General features: G+C 43.4%; 1 protein-coding gene across 9 annotated transcripts in view; it reads right to left on the bottom strand.

Annotated features, from left to right (window-relative positions):
* The window catches only part of ZNF423 (zinc finger protein 423), a 234,897-nt gene that overhangs the window by 72,587 nt on the left and 144,034 nt on the right, over window positions 1-18,276 (bottom strand). For 7 of the 9 annotated variants that reach the window (XM_021408570.1, XM_021408568.1, XM_021408572.1 and 4 more), the window contains 2 exons: window positions 13,833-17,056; window positions 6,866-6,950 (listed from right to left, as the gene is read on the bottom strand). In XM_021408570.1, coding sequence (XP_021264245.1) covers window positions 6,866-6,950; window positions 13,833-17,056 — 3,309 coding nt within the window. Of the gene's footprint in view, window positions 1-6,865; window positions 6,951-13,832; window positions 17,057-17,406; window positions 17,893-17,941; window positions 18,216-18,276 lie in introns of those variants that run through there. The other 2 variants (XM_021408573.1, XM_021408576.1) reach the window with 2 other exon arrangements.

Genomic DNA, 18,276 nt, shown 5'->3' with positions numbered 1-18,276 from the left:
TATCATGCAAAACAGGAATGTTGTCATAGCAGCTATAAAAATGTCAGTGAAAACTGAACTACTATTACCAAGTTGTAAATGAAATGAAAAATGCAAAAGGAAAATGTGAATGAATACATTAAGGGAAATGCTATTTCCTTCCTTGTAGACAAACAAGTGAAACAAAACACATTCTTATGAAATGGAGTAAGTTTTATGAACAAATATGCACAGATAACAATTGCAGGAGGCCACATCTATACAGCCTGGCTGGATAAAATTATTGCGATTTTGGATAATGAATTTTCCAGGCCTTAGAAAGGCAGCAACAGTAAATACACAATGTATTAAACCAGTTTCAAAGTAAGAGACCAATTAAGTGCTGAATTATATTAGGGGCCAATATTGTTTGTACTAAAGAGAGCATCTTCCGCCTGTTAACAATGGTAATTTGGCTTTCAGTGCGACTACGCTGTTAAAAACTGTAAGTTTTTTATTGGAACATTCCTAGCTTTTATGCACTACACTCCTTACAATGTTATTTAAGTACTGGCACAAGCGCTTACAGCTGAAGGCAGCAAGCAGAACGAAGATGCCCCAGGCTCAGGGCTGCACCAGGGACGGATGGGCCTGCGAGCAGCAGCAGAGCCTTTGTCTGGGAGTGGGCACAGCCCCAGCCCCACTCGCAGCGGCCCCGCAGGCTGCAGCCAGCCCAGGGCATGGGCAGGCGGTGAGGGAGGGCTGTGCGGACTGCAGGCTGTGCTTACTGCTACAGCACACAGCTCATCTTCCCTAAAATTGGTCATTCACAATAGCCAGCCCCTACAACGTGGAATTCTAGCACATATTGTTAATTAAAGCGAGTCCAGGTAGGCTTGGATATTTAAGCAAGCTCTGGGTAAATACATGAAGGTTGTACCTTCCGTTTCTGCATTAAAAGAGCAATTACTAGGAATATGCTTTACAAACATCAAAGTTAAAAAAATATTTTTGAGTTTCTAATGTGTCCATAATTAATTCACACATTCAGCTGTTGATTCCAGAAATATGTTCCTGTTGATAATTTGCATCTAATGCTTCAAAACCAATCTGGCACATTAGTATTTGCCTTAATGCCTGAAAACTACTACCAAGACAGTGCTTTGCGGCGTCATCATCATTGCTACCACGTACACGCTTTAACTAACACGAGCGCTCTGTCTGAAAAGTTTCCCTCAAGAATCAAACAGTTCTGTCTCAGGACACAATGTCATGACGGTATCTTAATGGAAGGGAAGGTGTTACCAAACAGCACTCTTAAACTTTAAATCAATTAGAATTCGTGTGCTGTGTCAAACAATCAACACACAAAAAAGGGAATTTTACAAGAATTAAAGTCACCATTCCCCCTCTATTGACTATCCATACTTCACATAAAAGATATTTTATTGTGAGAAGTATTCTGAGAAGCATTAGCCATCCCAGCTCCCAAATCAAGGAGAGGGAACAAAGTGCTCCACAGGATCAGACCCTAGAATCAGAAATGCATCACATCCTCATCAGAGATGCCCAGGGCTAATATTTCCTCATGTATAATGTTGGTGCTGCAAAAACCATCTTTACATACATCCCTTTCATATGCACATGCACTTAGAATGTTCTGTGACAAGCAGGAGTTAAAAACACCCAAAAGTAGTCCCAGTTTTCATTGAATAGGAGTATATACATTGGAAATTCTGGTATGATCTGAATTATGAAAACAACCATTTCTTAAATCAAAAGGAAACTGTTTGCTTCAATTTTTAAACAGAAAACGTAACTGGGCGTATCTTGGTCTATGTCTGGTTTTGAATACCACCTCAGCTCCTTCTCTGCTGGTTCAACCTTGCTTGGTATCACCTACTGATTACTGGAACATAAAATCAGCTTTTTTTTTTTTTCTTTTGCAAAAAATACTTCTGTAGTTACTGGTGTAGTTTGACCTCTTAAGAGCAACAAACTTAGAAGTAACAATATACCAAACCTGTATTTGGTAATTTTTTATTTAAAATACTTGTATGCATCTGAAAGAAAAACAACTGTGGATGGATGTTATCCCCCTGCTTTGTGTTTAATTCTGGCAGAGCAACTCCAGAGCTTGAAACATGATCTCCAAGGGCAGGAAAGGTAATTTAGATACTCGCAGCCCTCCATTACATACAGTGTACGACACACCACAGCTTGGGGCATCGCTCAGAAAATTCTCCCCGTTCCTCCAAACGCAGTTGTTTAACACGGCTGTCCCCATCACATCAAACAAGGAGATATTTATTTGGACAGCAGTCCAGGAACCAGACCCCAGAACAATTTCAGTGTGACTCCTGGAAGCTTTCCCTGCAGCGCTCCCTCCGCTCCCAGGTGGCCCTCGCAGCACGAAGCAGGGCCTCCTGCATACCGCAGCCCGCGGCCAGCTCGCACCCCCTCCTCCATCCCTGCCATCAGCCCACTCCTGCCGCCACAGCCACGCCGTGACGCTGACCCAGAGCTCTCACACGTGTAGGGATGGGAGCGGCACTGAGAAGGAGCCACCGAGCCCAAAGGGTCGGGCAGACTGCGGGAGGCTCTCTAGAGCCCATAGACGCTTGTACTCCTCTGCAGCACGGGGCAGGAGGATGCTGAAGTCATTCTGTTGTTAGAGCGCAGCCAGAAATAATTAGTTTCTGTGCTCCAGCATTAACCGCGCTGCAGTTGAGCTTCTTGTGTGTGTTTGCCAGGAGACTTTTGCAGAGAAAGGGAGAAAGAAACGTGGGAAGAGTCATTCATCTTTTTTGAACATTAAATAGAAAACAACTCCCTCTGACCACGACACAGAAGTACTGCTACGTCCACGGCTGCTCCTTGTACACGGCAGAGCCTCGGCATGGATCTGAACGCTCTGCTCCTTGACATTGCGGCACCAGACCTGCTCGGAGGGCAACAAGCCTGAGGCTTTGTGTGCAGCCTGAGACACGAGAATTAGGGCACCCCGCCCGGCTGTGGGACCAGCACACGTGTAAAACCCATCAGCAAAGCCTCAGGCCAGGATCCCCGGGTGCGGCTCCAGCGAAGTTGCGGGATGCAAGTGCTGGACCCTGCCCCTTGGGCCCCCAGCAACCCTCACCCGCGTGTACTGGGGCCTTAGCAGTGGCCAGGGGATGGGGAATTCCAGTTCCTCAGCTCCCAAAGCCACAGGAGAAAAGCTGCATTAACAGATTTCTGTGCTTCTGGCTGCTGCCATGGCTGCGCACTGCCCCCCATAGAGCCCACGGCTGCGTACGCCCATCTTCCTGCATCTAACAGAGACTGCATGCACATCAGAGGCAGGGGAAGGTGGGGAGATAAGGGGGAGAAGCTTTAAACATTGCCAGGTCAGCGCAACAGGAGGTAAGCAAGTACAGAGGCTGCAAGAAGTACTGAAAGTTTTTGATATACTCCCAAGTGGACTCCCCAGCGCCTGTAAATGTTTCAAAGGGGGATCCCCTCTCTGTGCGCATGGACAAGTTTCAAAGGAGTCCCAATCAGTGCAATGTTTCAAAGACCTCTACTCTCTGCAAATTCCACCCCGAGCCCCCTCCCTGTCCCACCCCCCTGGCTGAAAACATTTCTAAATAGATCCCATCCTGGCTAACTGTAGCTGAAAAGGTCTGTTCTGCTGCTTCCAGCCCTCCTACAGGCCCCAGTGTAAAATGAAACAAAACATCCACCATTTACCTCCTCCAGGGATGGATCCAGCCCGCTCCTTCTCCAGGGACCCTGTGCAGGACCCAATATGCCTCTGTGTTTGTGCACAGGATATGAAGGGCTAGAGTGCAGAAGGGTAATTTTTCAAAGCAGTGTGTGGGAGTAGCACTGGAAATTCCCCGCATACTGCTTTGAAAAAAATAACCCCCTACCTCCATGAATTATGAGCAGGGCCTCTGACTCCAGCCTGAAGAGCAGAGAGGTGGAGGAGGGACGCACAGCCAACGGCACTGGAAGCACTCTCTACATCTATGATGTAAGAAATAACTGAAATCTTTAATCACATTATGGACACCGGTACTTAGGGGGCATCACGCCTACAGAGCAGGGATTCCTTTGTTGACAGTCACTTGAGCAGAATGAAACTGTAAGCAAGCATTTAGGACATCTGTCAACTATTGATTTTGTGTTTTGCAAAGTATGAGAAGAAAGTGCAGCCGAGAGGTCTTGGATTATCAAAGCCAAGTGTTTTTTTTTTTTTTTTTTTTTACCTAAAACCACATGTCAAGGCTAACTTCATTGTCTTCGCTCACTTCAGATTCAAAAGAGATAAAAATCTCTCCCTGGAAATGCTTATCCTACTCAAACTCTTATCTTAGATTGGTATCAATCATTCATTTTCCCCAGACGGCACCTCAATGACTATATTAAAGCAGACACCTTAATTTCAGGCAGACACGAACAAGTTCATCGAGCTGAGGCAGATGCCAGCTCTTTAGCAGGCACAACCCAAGAGTGGGGTCCCCCCGGTCCCCGCACACCTGAATGCTCACCCCAGGATCGTGACACAAGCAAATCCTCAGGTGTGGGTCTCGCACTGACAATAGCGACGTTAGCAGCTGCTGCCAAACAGACCTGCAGAACAGATGCATCAGCTTCTTTCTTTCACTGCCATCAGACAAAGCTTGGTCTAACACCAAGGAAACCTCTTCCACTCCATACTGCACCATCAGTAAGGCAGCCTGAGCGATAGCGAAGCACATGCTTGCCTCTCCTACAGCCTGTGTAAGGGATTAAGGCTCTCAGGCTTTGAACAAAGGCCACAGGAGCAAGCCCAGGAAGAAATCCATCACTCCACTGTTACTGACTCAGCACTATGCAAATTACCACCAAAAATCTGCACAGCATTTATTCGTAGAGAAACTGTAACACCTAGCTTCTCCTCCCCCCTGCAGTATTTCCCAGTAAAGAGCAAACACCAACAGGAGACTCACTGACACCACGTTTCTGGAGGCAGCCCCGTGTCCCAAAGAGGGGCCCAAGCACCAGTGAACAGGCTGAGCTGCCCCAGAGCAGGAGGAAGCGGGCTCCTCACCAGAAGTTTCTGTATTTTCCGCTTCCCCACACTCCACCATAAAAAGTGATGACTTCATGAATGTTCTCAGCCCAAAGATACAAAGACATGATCCCTAAGCGGAATAATCAGTTGTTTTCTTACCATATTCTGGCATTTACAATGTCCTAGGTATGTGGAACTGAGTCCACGCATGCCTTTGCCTCTATATAGGCCTCTTCCAAATATGTATTAGAACTTATGCACAGCTTCAAGGAAACAAGTATAACAAACAAGTTTGTGAAACAAGTTTTCACAAACAACAGCACCACACTTTTCTCAGCTTCCCTTGACTTACAACAGTGTTGTTTTCCAATAGCTCTCTAATACTGAAACTTCTAATGACATATATATCATCATGTATTATTCCAGACAGCACTAATTTGGGGATATAAATAGATAAACTTCACACATCAATCACTGTAAAGAAATTACTTCTCTCCAGAAGGAGAAAGAATTCTTCTCTCAAATCAAGCAGAACCTTAATTCAACATTTCATGAGCTATGAATTTAAAAATCAGTGATCATTTACTGTATCACAGCTCTGGCTGCAGCGATAAGCTTGCCTATGGACTCCTTTCTTTCAGGCTTTTACTAAAAAATTCTAGGGGGGAGCTGTATGAAATCACTGTGGTCCAATTAACAAGGATCTCACTCTTCAAGCTTGCAAACAAGAGATTACATTAACACCTGCTACAAAAGCAAACAATTTTAGATATCTTCATCTTAACCTGCTTGACATTGACTTGAAAATCCTGCCTGGCTCTAGAATGAAAATTATTGTGACTGACGTGTATTTTTCACGTGGGGGCAGGCGGGTGAATACTGTGTCAGTCTGCATTTCTCTCTCTCTCTCCCCCTCTCTGGTATTTATGCATAATTCAAATCCAAGATAATAGGAGTTACGTATATGCATTGATGGGAGAACAGTTTCCTAAATGTAAAATTATTGAAGGAAAACCACTATGCTTATGGGAGATAAATGCCGCACATGAACATATGAGACACACAAAGAGTGCTGTACGGTCTTTGAAGGATCTCACACAACATACACCTACAGTGGCATGTGTAAGGAACTCCTTTGTGGTCTGTGCATCAAAGGAAACTGACCTCTTGGGCCAACACATACATTCGTAACGTCTGTACAGACAGGAAAAAACATTTCTTCGCATTCATCAGAAAAGGAATCATCCAGCTGCAGCTGAAATACAACCCATCAGATTACAATAATGCTACTTCAGACTCTTATGGCAGGACGGTAACAGAGGCAGCAGGCACTGCTTTTTAAACCACTTGTCTATCTGCAAAGTTGAACTTTCTGAAGTCCAGAATTGTCAGGAAGAGAAAAAAAAACGCTGAAATAACTCTGTAAGCATTTTGTTTTGACAGTGTTCTTCAGGAATTCACCACATTTAGCTGGGAAAATGCTAGCAGTTAAATCTATTCAATGTCATGACATACAAAATTGAAACATAATTGCTCCTAAGTGGTAGACAACTGGCAAGTACTTTTTACGTGGATAGAGAGAAATTTATGCTATCAAATGGAAGATACTGTCAAAAGTTTGATTTTAATATAAATGAAAATGCTAGATGAGGACTCAAAAGGATAAGGAAAAAAGCTCAGCAGTAACACTTTTATAACCACATATTTAAAAAGCTTTGAAGTGAAGAATCATTACATCAAAATCATTTTCCTTGAAAGATAAAAAAATAAATTACAGCATGAATATTAACAAGTTATTAGAATAGTGAATTTCAAAGAGTAGCAAAAAACAAGCAGCCCATGAGTGGCCTAGTTTAAAGGATGTCTTACCAATCATATGGTTAGCGACATGGATTTGTATCTCTCTCTCATTCTCAAAGGTCATCTGGCACTTGATGCACTGATAGGTCTTTTTCTGTTTAATAACCAAAAAGAGATTAGAGAAAACTGCACTGTAGCATAAGGCAAGCGTCATCACAAATGTAGCATGTTACGTGCTTCAACTTCCCTCAACTCAGCCCTCTTCTGACCATATATCCCCAACACGATACCAAGTTTGGCTGGACTTTTAGGGACCACAAATGCAACCTCTACGTAACAGCCTGCTTTTAGACAACTTTAATTTCAACTTAAAAAATTTTCAAATGATAGTACTTGGAAGTCTGCCCGAGTACTTCAGCCATAATCAGACTGCTCGTGTCATTTAACCCATTACAGTAACAACTCCCGCTGAGTGAAATAAAAGGAACTCTGCTTTCACAAAAAGATCAACTTTTTCAAAAAATTCCGTCTTTATAGAAAGCAGCAGGAAAACACATAATAGTTGTTTGGGGAAGTGAAGGACAGAAGGAGAAATACATTTTGTACTGGTTTCCCATCAGAAATCCTGGAAAAACTGCATTACCACAAATAATGGTTTTCTAGCACAATCTCTTGCAAATGTTCTCTGCCACAAAGTCATACCAGGGAAGCTTAGCTGCAGAAATCAGGAGATAGTGTGAAGAGGCAATTACATGAAGCATTTATTCAAATGGGAGAAATGGGGTTTGGGCTCAGATTGACAGCGGTGCATGCACTTGAGCAATAAGACAGTGAAAAATTCAAGAAACTATCTGTAGAAATGAAAGCGCATACTGACAAGATAGACATCCAGGTTAGGAAAAAAATAAAAGGCTAGTGCTAAGCTTTTGTACACTTGGAAAAACTCTCATTTCCCAAAGCAAGGACTACTGTGCTTTGGTCTAATGTGCATGCTCAATCACTGCATGGGAACAAGTTATCTTAACAGACATCTTTTGACGTGCAATTTAGAAAAATTGGGCCTTTTGTTCCTACTTCTTCCCAGAGAATAACTCCTGCTACAACACTTGCCACCAGGCAGCTGGCTGGTTTTGCTGCTTTTGCCCTCAGGTATGAGTGTACCCCTGCAGCAGGACTGTATGGCAGCAGAACATGTGTGAAATAGCCCACTCACACCTCGACTCAACTGACGGATGGATGAGAATCCCAAGCCATGAGCAGAGGGGAACCTCATTCCATAAACGATACCTCTTACATTTTTGAGACAAAATATTTTGCGGGTACTTTTTGTGCACTGTTAGATGAAAATCGCTTTTTCTTATGGCCTGCACCCCACACCAGGGTATAGAATCCTATTTTTAGGACAGCAGTAATAAATAAGAAGTTCTGAGTTAAACAGAGGAGGTGCTGTCATTCCCTCTGTGTATGGGATCCAATTTCCTTGAACACCTGCTGAGGAAATAACAAATTAGGTGCTGCCAGGAGCTTCTTAACTACTTCCCATGTCATCAGTGGCAACAAGTTAGCCTGCTGGAGGTTAATGAACATGCTATAATATCATAACAACAAATGCAACCATCTATGGATGGTACGCACGTTCCATGAATTCTGTACACAGTATGTGTTTGCACATAGGCAGGGCTTTCTAGGCTAAAATAACAATGGGCAATTAACATGATAATAGGAAGAAAGATATACTCCATTGGCCGAAAACTGACACAGCCAACCATATAAAAGGAAATACTTTGGATAGGCTAGTTATCCCTAGGTAGCTCAAGAAAGTATCCTCCTGGAATCCATTCTGAAATCAAGGCTGCTAATGGAAAAGCAGCTGGACTTCTGCAGCACTGTTTCTTGGGAATCTATTGCAGCAGACGAGTGCAAGTACACATACATACTCATGTATTCTCAAGCCTCAAGCACACTGGCATACACATGCCAAAAAAACAAAAGGCGGCAAAAATCCTTAGAAGAGAAAAACAGGACTGGGCTGTGAACGATTCATGCCCTCACATTTAAAACTTGAAACCTTCCCCTTCTTTAAAACTTCAAAGTTGACTAAGTTTTGTGCCTTGTTCAACACTTATCTCTGTTATGAGAGTTCCTTAAGTAACTAGCTAAGAAAGACTGTTTCAGCTCAACTCTATTTCAAGCCTTTAAACTCATATTAAACACAGACAAATGATTCATTTTTAAAATTGATTTAAAAAGCAGAAAGCTTCTGAAAGCTACTTACTAACAGATCTGGAAACAGGATGTCTCTGTTTATCCACAGACCCTGTGCAAACTCCTCCACACCACAAAGTTACAAAATGCTCTGCTTGGTGTGACCACTCCTCCGAGAAGACAGCAGATTTCAGACTTCTGTGAATATTACCTCTAACTTCAGCTGATACACACATCACACAATCATAGAATGGCTTGGGTTGGAAGGGTCCTTAAAGCCCACCCAGTTCCAACTCCCTGCCATGGGCTGGTTGCCACCCACCAGCTCAGGCTGCCCAGGGCCACATCCAGCCTGGGAAAGAGTTGTTTAACTGAGGCAATGGCTCTTTTGATAGAGTACCCTGCTTGATACAGAATAAGGTCAACAATTAGCTTCACACAGGCCACAAAATAACTATAGCTTGATTAGCACCCAAATGTATATGCAAAAGATGGCTCATTAATAATTCTTTTTAAAAAAATGTTACAACAATGATTTCCATTCTCAGAAAATGGTAAGCATTAGTTTTAATACAAGGTTATGTTATTTGTGGTACAAAACTTGACCTTCTGCTACCATTTTTGTGAGTATCACGACTTCACAGACAATTGTAATGGGTTGGTTATCTCTTTTCAGTGTTTTGTCTTGATGTATGATAACAAAACAGAAGCCTTGATTGTGAGGAGCTCATAGTCTAGATGACAGCTTCAAGGTGGCATAAGAGACCAGACGAGAGGGCCTTCAACTGAGAGCTCAATCCCCATTAAGTCAAGATACTTCACTCTAATCTTGGCACAAAATAGCAGTAATAACAACAGGGGGGTCTGGTTTCTTTTCTGAAATAACTATTGTTCCCATGGGTTTTCCAGACTGTCCTCCTTTAAATCTGGAAATAGTTTCCTGTTCTACAAAGAAAATATTCCTCCATTCAGTGGATTTACAAGGGAAGAGAAGGGGTGGGGGGAGAACAAAGAGAAGGATTTGAATCCAAGAAAGAGTGCAGGAGAAAAGGAACTGAGTTAAAGAAGCACAACGGGGTTCATTCTTCTAATTTTCTATGCCACCTCCTTTGCTTCTTCAGTCTAAATAACCTAGGTGGGCTAAATAAAGAAACACCATTCAAGATGGAAATTTAACTGAAGCCAGACTATTTGCCCTTTTCAATGTTTAACAAGACTAGTTCGTGATGATTATGGTACAAAGTAAGGATAAATCTGTGTAAGAGAAAGAGTAGCCTGAAAAGTGACTGTTTCCAGTATCAGAAGAGACAGTAAGAAAGCTCACTACTAAACAATTTGTCATATTTTTCAAGACACGCACATTCCTCCAGAAGGTGTTAAAAGGAATTAATAAAATGTATTCAAAACTGAAGCTCCTACGCACAGAAATGTGTTCAGTAAAAATGAAAGCACTGCTTCTGATGTGATCATAATAGAATATAAAAAGGTCTTGAGCTATACACGTGCCAGACACCAGAATGGTACCTATACTGGTGGTGTTCATCTAATAAAAGAAACTTTTAGACCTACTGAGACAGAAGAACTCGTGTAGAACTGTAAGAATCAAACACAAGCTGATGTTAGAGCAGCCCTTTGCTACTAAGGTGTATTTTATTTATTCCTCTTAGTGATTCTCCATATTAAATACCACTGACTTGGCTTAAAAGCTCCTAATAACAAGTCCTCTGATGCAGATGTTTCCATGTAGAGGAAGCAAAAGCTCCATTCACCTAGAAATCTTCTTTGACCATCATGAATTGATCCTACTTAGTTGTTTTACAAAGAGAGGTGATTAATCCATAGATCTGGGTTTTTTTTTTTTGTCAGAATAAAATGTGAGGAAGACAAGATGCAATGGCATTTTCAAGGGTTATGTTTTTTCTCTTGTTTTCTTATGGATTAAAGCAAAACAAAACAAAGCCTGCCAAGCAATTCTAAGTGCTTTTTGATAGCAAATGCAAATGAAATATAACTAAGTATTTATACTCCCCTTTGTGCTGCTACATCCATGTGCACACACAAACAAACATAAATATATACAACAAAAAGGAATGGATTTTCTTCTTCTGATCCGTTTTCCCTCTCAAATATTACCACTTTTTATTCACCAGGAGCTAGTAGTTACTTTCTTCCTTTGTTTCATTATGGAGCCAAATCTTCACTTCATTTTTTTCTGAAATTTTTCTAGGCTTCCAGGCTCTTCAAGAAGTATACCCGCTGGTATCGTGATATCCATCACATTCACAGAACTTGTGTATTTTTTATATCATCTTTTCTAATTACTAGAATTTCATTCTGTTTATTCCTATTTACTCCAAAGAATAAAGTGTTTAAAAAAGAAATCTAGAATTGCCCAAGAACTGGAGAGAAGTGACTTATTCGGGCACCCGCAGGTTACTCTGCATGCACTGAGCTCTCAGACAGCTCTACTAAAACAGTACGTTGTTACATGTGCACAGCATACTAACAAGATGACAGAATATTGTGTTCAACTTACACAGCTTCATTATGAAGCCAATGAAGTTAAGTAAACATTCTTGAAATACAGGAATTTATCAACATTTAAAAGAGAACATCGTTCTTTGAAAACCCCTGTGCTAGGCAGACACAAAGAGCACTCATTATCTTGAGAAACCTGAATGAAACACCAATAGTTTCCGCATGAACTGACATCAGAATTCAAGTCTTGTACCTACAGTGAAGGGTAAGATAATTAATTATTTCTAGTAACAATATATCTATTCCTGGGATGCATACCGTAAAGATCTCTGATATTAGCATATGTGCAGGCCATAGACACCTGTTGAAGGCACCATTTGCCGTCGCCACAAATGCAGATTTTTCATTATCTTTTATAAAGGAACTAAGATCTGCCCTCATGGGATGAAATTCAAAGCATTTACCTTATTGGAGAACTTAAAACTCTCCCCTGAGGGAACAAGTGCGGAAGCTCTCACTGAAAAGAGAGAGTTAAAGCAAGAAATCAGAGCAGAAAATAGCAACGTATTCTGCTTCTGACAGTCAATAGGCAAGAAAAGGCAATACTTTAGGCTACAGGCACGGTCGTACGAAGAATTAGTTCTACCTAAGAGAACAGAAGTGTTTAAAAGGATTTAGAAGGCAATAAAGACCTGAGAAGGAGGAAGGAGAATGACCTAGTCAGAGCCCCAGCTGAACTCTCAAAAGATATCAGTTTGAAGGAGGGATATTTTCATTCCTTTTTCCTCTGCAGAATTTGCAGGATTAGGTGTATACACCAGGAGCCTTAGTCACAGACCTAGGGGAACAATATCCAGTTGTTTTACTCTAAAAAGAGAAGGAAAAAAAAAAAAAAAAGAAAGCAAGAAAGGGAAGAAACAGAACTTTTTGTGGCATTTCAGCAGCAGCCTGGAACAGAGGTGCTGGGGCGAGCGGCGCCGAGGGCAGGCAGTGCCACGCTCCAGGCTGCCCAGATGCTGCTGCCCTGCGTGGTCCCAGCATCGAGCTGGAGCTAACAAGTCCCAGTGGGGCTCAGCTTGTGATAGCACTACTGGAGGCATCACAGTCTGCGTCCTCAGGACATACTTAGGGTCCTATCTTACTTCCTGAGCCTCTGATGTTGTATTCAAGCGGTATTTACAGGTTCTATTAATGCAGTAAGATGTGTTTGTGGGTGCTTTAATTAGCAGATTGACATAAACAGGCATCTACGGCTGGAATTATTCATTAGGAGTTGGGTGCCTAATTTCCTTAGATACTTTTGAAAATCTCACCCCATCATGTTTAATTAAAAATGTCAGATGATATCAATACTCAGATGTGTCTGCTGTTGGTCTCCCGAGAAGATTTCCAAAATTTACTTCTCATTCCATCTGTTCCTGACAGAGGAAGGACTGACTTGGCCCATTCTTGAGCCAAAACGTCAACAAATAATTTTAAAAGACTATAAACTGCAAACAATATTAATCTCCTGAGCAGCCTTCTGAAACCTTACTTAGATACCGCATGTTCCCATGCATTCTGTAAGCTAAGAAATGGGAAAACAGGCTATCTGTGAACTCCAGAGCAGAGTACACTTCTTTTTCAGATGCATAACCTGCCTATTAGTAGACAGCAATTTCCAGATTTGCTAAGAAAACTACTTCTCCTACAGGAGGGCCATGAAGAAGTTCCCTTTAAAACCACGCTTAAAATCACACACGCACGCTCACAGGCATGCATGTATGCACACAAACACCCAAGCAGCCTCACAGCATTCACTCTGAAAGACATCTGTAACGACAAGCTCTCTAACACAGAAATTGGTTTCAGGTGAGAATTCTGGGGGAAATTCTCTACAGTTTTTCTCACAAGTTCCTTTATCTTCCTGCTTGCGTTTATTTCCCAGGTAAGAAACCATCTCATTCCTCGAGTATGACAAATTAGATCTTTTTCCTTTGGGAACTCAGAATGCCCTTTTTCATGGAAATGTCCCAGTTTTTCCAGATCTGCCAGTTCAGTAGCACCAGAATTCATGGATAACTCAATCCTCACCACTCATGTGCTCTATAGATGTGTCTAAGCTTTCTGTTGTTAAATCTGGAGCAGCTTTACGATAAAAAATTTAATGCTCTGCTACTAGGAATCTAGGAGCCTGTAAGACTGAACAAAATCTAATTTTTCTATGTGCATTACTCCTCTGTTGTTTTGGTTTTTTTTTTTTTGGTTGTTTAAATAATTTTATAAAATGGGATTTAAAAAAAAAAACAGTTCTCAGTCACATTAAAAACCTACATATAATCCCTCTGACATTTCAAAGTTCAGTTGTACTCACCCTGGGAACAGGCGACGTCTGGGTGCCTTTCCTTTGGCCACTAGTCTCAGGTGTCAGGTCTCGGTGGTCTACCTGAATGTGGCTCTCTAGGTCTTCAGCACTTTCAAATTTGACACTACACTCAGGGCACCTCAGACTGCCACACGGTCTCTCGTTCACTTCCTGCGGGGTCAAGCCTGAAGACTGTCCATTGGTGCTCCTGGTCATGCATCCAGCACAAAGGCCGTAGGGAAGGCCATTCACATCCAATTTTACCAAGTCCTGCTTGTTCCGGAACTCTTTCAAGCACAGCGCACACTTGTAGAGCTTTTGCAAGGCCTGGCCATTGGGTGACGAGGTTGCAGAGTTTCCTGCCAGTTTCTGCATATGAAACGTCCCATGAATTTTCAGCTCAAGCGTGGAGGTGACCGTCTGCATGCAGACAACGCAGCGAAACCCAGTGAGGGAGTTTCTGAGATCTGGATGCATCTGGCAGTGTTCAATAAATTCCTCCTCGCTCTGCAGTGGCATTTTGCAGATCCGACACGTTCCTGTATCCAAACTCTTGCTGTGAGTGACTTTGTGCTCAGTGAGGGTCAGGAGCGATGGGAAGCGCTCCCCACAGATGGGGCACATGTAGTGCTTCGCCGGGCCTCGATGGGTCTGCATGTGCTCTCTCAGGCCATTTTCTGAGAAAAAGGTCCTTGAGCAGATATTACACTTGTGGCTACCTTTGATGAACTCCGCTTTCTTCCTAGAACAGTCGTCCTCCCCAGGCCTGATGTTATGATCTCTCAAGCGATGGTTTTGCAAGAGGACCTCCATAGTATAAGCAGCGCCACAGATGTCACAGCCGTACATGGGCTCAGAAGCATCTACATCATCCTCACTGGCCTCATGACTGTTGGAGGTATCTGGATTCTTCATTAACATGTTCTGGATATCTGCCCCTTCTGTCTTCTTATTTGTTGGGGTCATGCCATTAGCTGTACCATTTTCAGCGCTAGCATCAAAAACGCAGTGTTTTTCCCGCAAGTGTTTTTCAAGCAAGATGATGGCATGAAAAGCTTTGCTACAAAACTTGCAGTTGTATTTTTTGCTGTGGGTTGTGATGTGGCACTGCAGTTCTACCTCTGTGCTAAAAGTCTCACCACAGAAGATGCATTTGTGAGACTTAGATGGATTCCCCAAGTGACTGTGCTTCACATGGATTTGGAGATCCACCTCCTTCCTAAAATCCCAGTTACAGGCTGTGCAACGATACATCTTCTTTTCATTGCTGTGCTTGACTGCCAGATGCACTTGGATAGATACCTTGGAATCAAAAACTTCTTGGCAAAGGGTGCAGTGATACAACACAAAAGTATGCATGTCCAACAAATGCTTCTGCAAATCATCCACTGAAGAAAACTGTTTGTCGCAGCTCTCACATACATAATGAGTTGAAGTTGTCATGTAATGTACGGTGAGATGTTGCAGGAGAGACTCCTGGGAATCAAAGTCTTCTTTACACTGAGGGCAAGACTGTTTCCTCAACAGCAACTCCAAATGCAACTTTAAATGGGTTTGAAAACTCTCAAAATTTGAGAACTTTAGATCACACTGATTACATGGGTATTCACCATTAGACACTGAGTTTACACTCGCAGAAAGCCGTTGCCTTTTAGGGGAAGAGACTTCAACATCAGAAGAAACTGGACTCTGCTCTGCTTTTGACTTCTTATTGTGTGCCAGAGGAATGTTCTTGTGGTTTTCTTTAATATGCTTTGTAAGCTTCAGGATGGAGCCAAAAATGGGGGAGTTTGTGCAATAAGGGCATGAATAAACTTCCATAAAAGACTGTGTTGGCTGAATGACAGGGGAATCCAGTTTTGAATTTCCTACATTGCAGTGAGTCTGCTGAATATGCTCAGTCAAGGTTGCCTCGGTCAGAAAGCCCATGGAGCACTGGTTACAGAAGAAAGCATTGTTGCCATCTTGAGGGGTAGCATTTGGGCCACAGTGAGTAATACGGATGTGTTCCTGTAAGCTATTGATATCTGCAAACATCTCAGGGCAGTAGTTACAGTGAAAGGCAGAAATGTTGCTAAACTGCATCATGGGATAAGCATGGTTTTTGTGCACCTTTCTCACGTGTTCATTCAAGTTGTACAGCGTAGGCATGGAATCAAGGCAGATCTGGCACGTGTGGCTTTGCTGAGGTTTGTCTGCATGGATAGTCTTCAGGTGGATCTCCAGCACAGCAAGGCTGTTGAAGTCACGCTTTGAGCAGTACGGGCAGCTGTAAGTAACTTTAGACCAATTCTGGCCTTCCTCTCTGTCCACAGACCTGATTTTCTTTTGCCCTCTCAAAGGCTTTAGGGTCGAATCTGGGGTGGAACCTCTCTCCACCGACGCGCTGGAGTCAGGAGTCGCGCTACTCATGGATGCCACGCTCCCCAGGACCGGGTCAGGGCTGATGCTGTGATTGCTGGAGTCAGGTTGTCTGTGGCTGTCCAAGTGGCAATAGACTTCCTCCACTGAAGAAAACTGTTCTGGACACATAGGGCACTTGTGTTTTTTGTTGGCATGGGCTTGATGAATGTGTGAGAGCAATAAGTTTTCATCTGAAAATACTTCAGGGCAATGAATACACTGCAAATCTGCCTTCTCGGAAAGCTGTGGGTGGCGTGTCATTACGTGCTTCTCCAGTTCTTCAGTCTGACTGAATGTCTCTTCACAGTAATCACACATAAAATCATCCTTCTTCACCTCTTTCTCAGACTTTGCCATATGTTCCTTGTTCTTTTTATGAGCTTGCATGTGACTCTGCAATGAGCTGGTAGATGAAAACCCACGTTTACACACAGTACACTTGAATGGTTTGCTGGAGCTGTGGGTTTTCAGATGAATTTTGAGGTGGTCGCTGCGAGAGAACGCGGCCTCGCACTCGTGGCAATGATACTTTTTGTCCCCCGTATGAAGCTTTATGTGACGGTCCCTACTTCTCTTGTGCTTAAAAAGCCGGCTACAGTAGGTGCATTTGAAAGGTAGTTTGTCACTGTGGATCTGCTCGTGCCTCTTAAGGTAGCTCAAGCGAATGAAGGACTTATCACAAAACTGACAGGGATACGGCAGGCCAGTCCCCCCTTCCTCCTCCCCGATGCCGAGATCACACCCATCTCCTATCATCTGAGTGGGTGATGCAACATCTTTGCTGGAGGGAGATGAAGCCACCCAGGAGAGTTGTGGGTCGTCATCACCATCTGTAATGGGAAAGCAGAAAGGAGATTAAAAACAATTCCCAGTGCATCTGTGAAATAAGGACAAAGCTCTCAACAACACTACGGGCTTCTGCTACTACAGCATAAAAAAAAATCAACTCAAAAAATAAAAAGAGTATCTCTTGAATTTCAAAGGAGGTTTGAGAAATAAACATATATTTGTAAATGTAATTCATGCTAACATGTACCGTTAATAAAAATCATTTTTCCTTAGCAGATTTAACACCCGTTCACCATACTGTAAAGCAATAAGCATTGAATAAAGAAAACAAAACACAATGTGCAATGAAGCAACACAAGCATCTCGGAAGGCTCCATTGTTAAGCGATCACCTGCGATTTTAAGGGCCTTTTTCAGCGCTACCTCCAGGTGACTTTAACTGATGTCTCCATTAGCCAACATCCTTCACTTCTGTCTCAGAACTGTCACAGAACTGGAGGCCGCTCGCAGCGCACAGACCCCAGCACCTCAGTGAGGCACAAGGCTCGGGGTGGGGTGGCCTGGCAGACTGCCTCGCTGCCACCGCGCTTGCAGGAAGGTAACGCGTTAGCAGATATTTTAAAAATGATCTCAGGACATCACAAAACGATCAGCCTCAGCACAAAGCAGCGATGCCTCAGCCTCTGTTCTAATGACTACTGCCTTTGCTCAACGTGAGGCTTTGGAAAATAGTTTATAATTTGATATTAGAAACACGGTGCCATCTCCAGCAGCAAAGCATGCAGTTTAGGAAAAATACGTGACGTTTTGGCAGCTTTCGTATACAGATCTGTTAACAAGAAACAAGAGAGTCTGAATATTCTAATTCCAAACAATGTGGAGATAGCGAGTGAAGCAGAAACGCCGTTGGTCTGATACAAAACTGACCCACGGAACGGAGCAAGAGCAGAATCCACGTGAGGGAAAGCTCTGACACGCACACGCTTGGCAACTCAAAAACCGAGCCAGCTCCGCGGGGACGCCGCCGTCAGGAAGCGCTCGGCGCCCAACTGCAGCCCCGCTTCGCGCACAGCCCTCCCCGCCGCCCTCAGCCCCTCCCGCGCAGCGCTCGGCCCGGCCCGCTCCGCTCGGCGCTCACTGCGAGCCCGGAGCCCGAAGGCCCGGCTGCCAGCGCGGTCTCCACACAAAGTTTGCGCGGCCCTCCTCCCCCCGCCCGCCGGCCTCTCCCTGCGGCGGCCGCAGCGCCTCGGCCCGCCCCGCCA

The sequence above is a fragment of the Numida meleagris genome, chromosome 10, assembly GCF_002078875.1.
Source record: "Numida meleagris isolate 19003 breed g44 Domestic line chromosome 10, NumMel1.0, whole genome shotgun sequence".
NCBI lineage: Eukaryota > Metazoa > Chordata > Aves > Galliformes > Numididae > Numida > Numida meleagris.
Note: the sequence above shows the minus strand (reverse complement) of the source record. Positions and strands in the feature narration are given on the sequence as shown.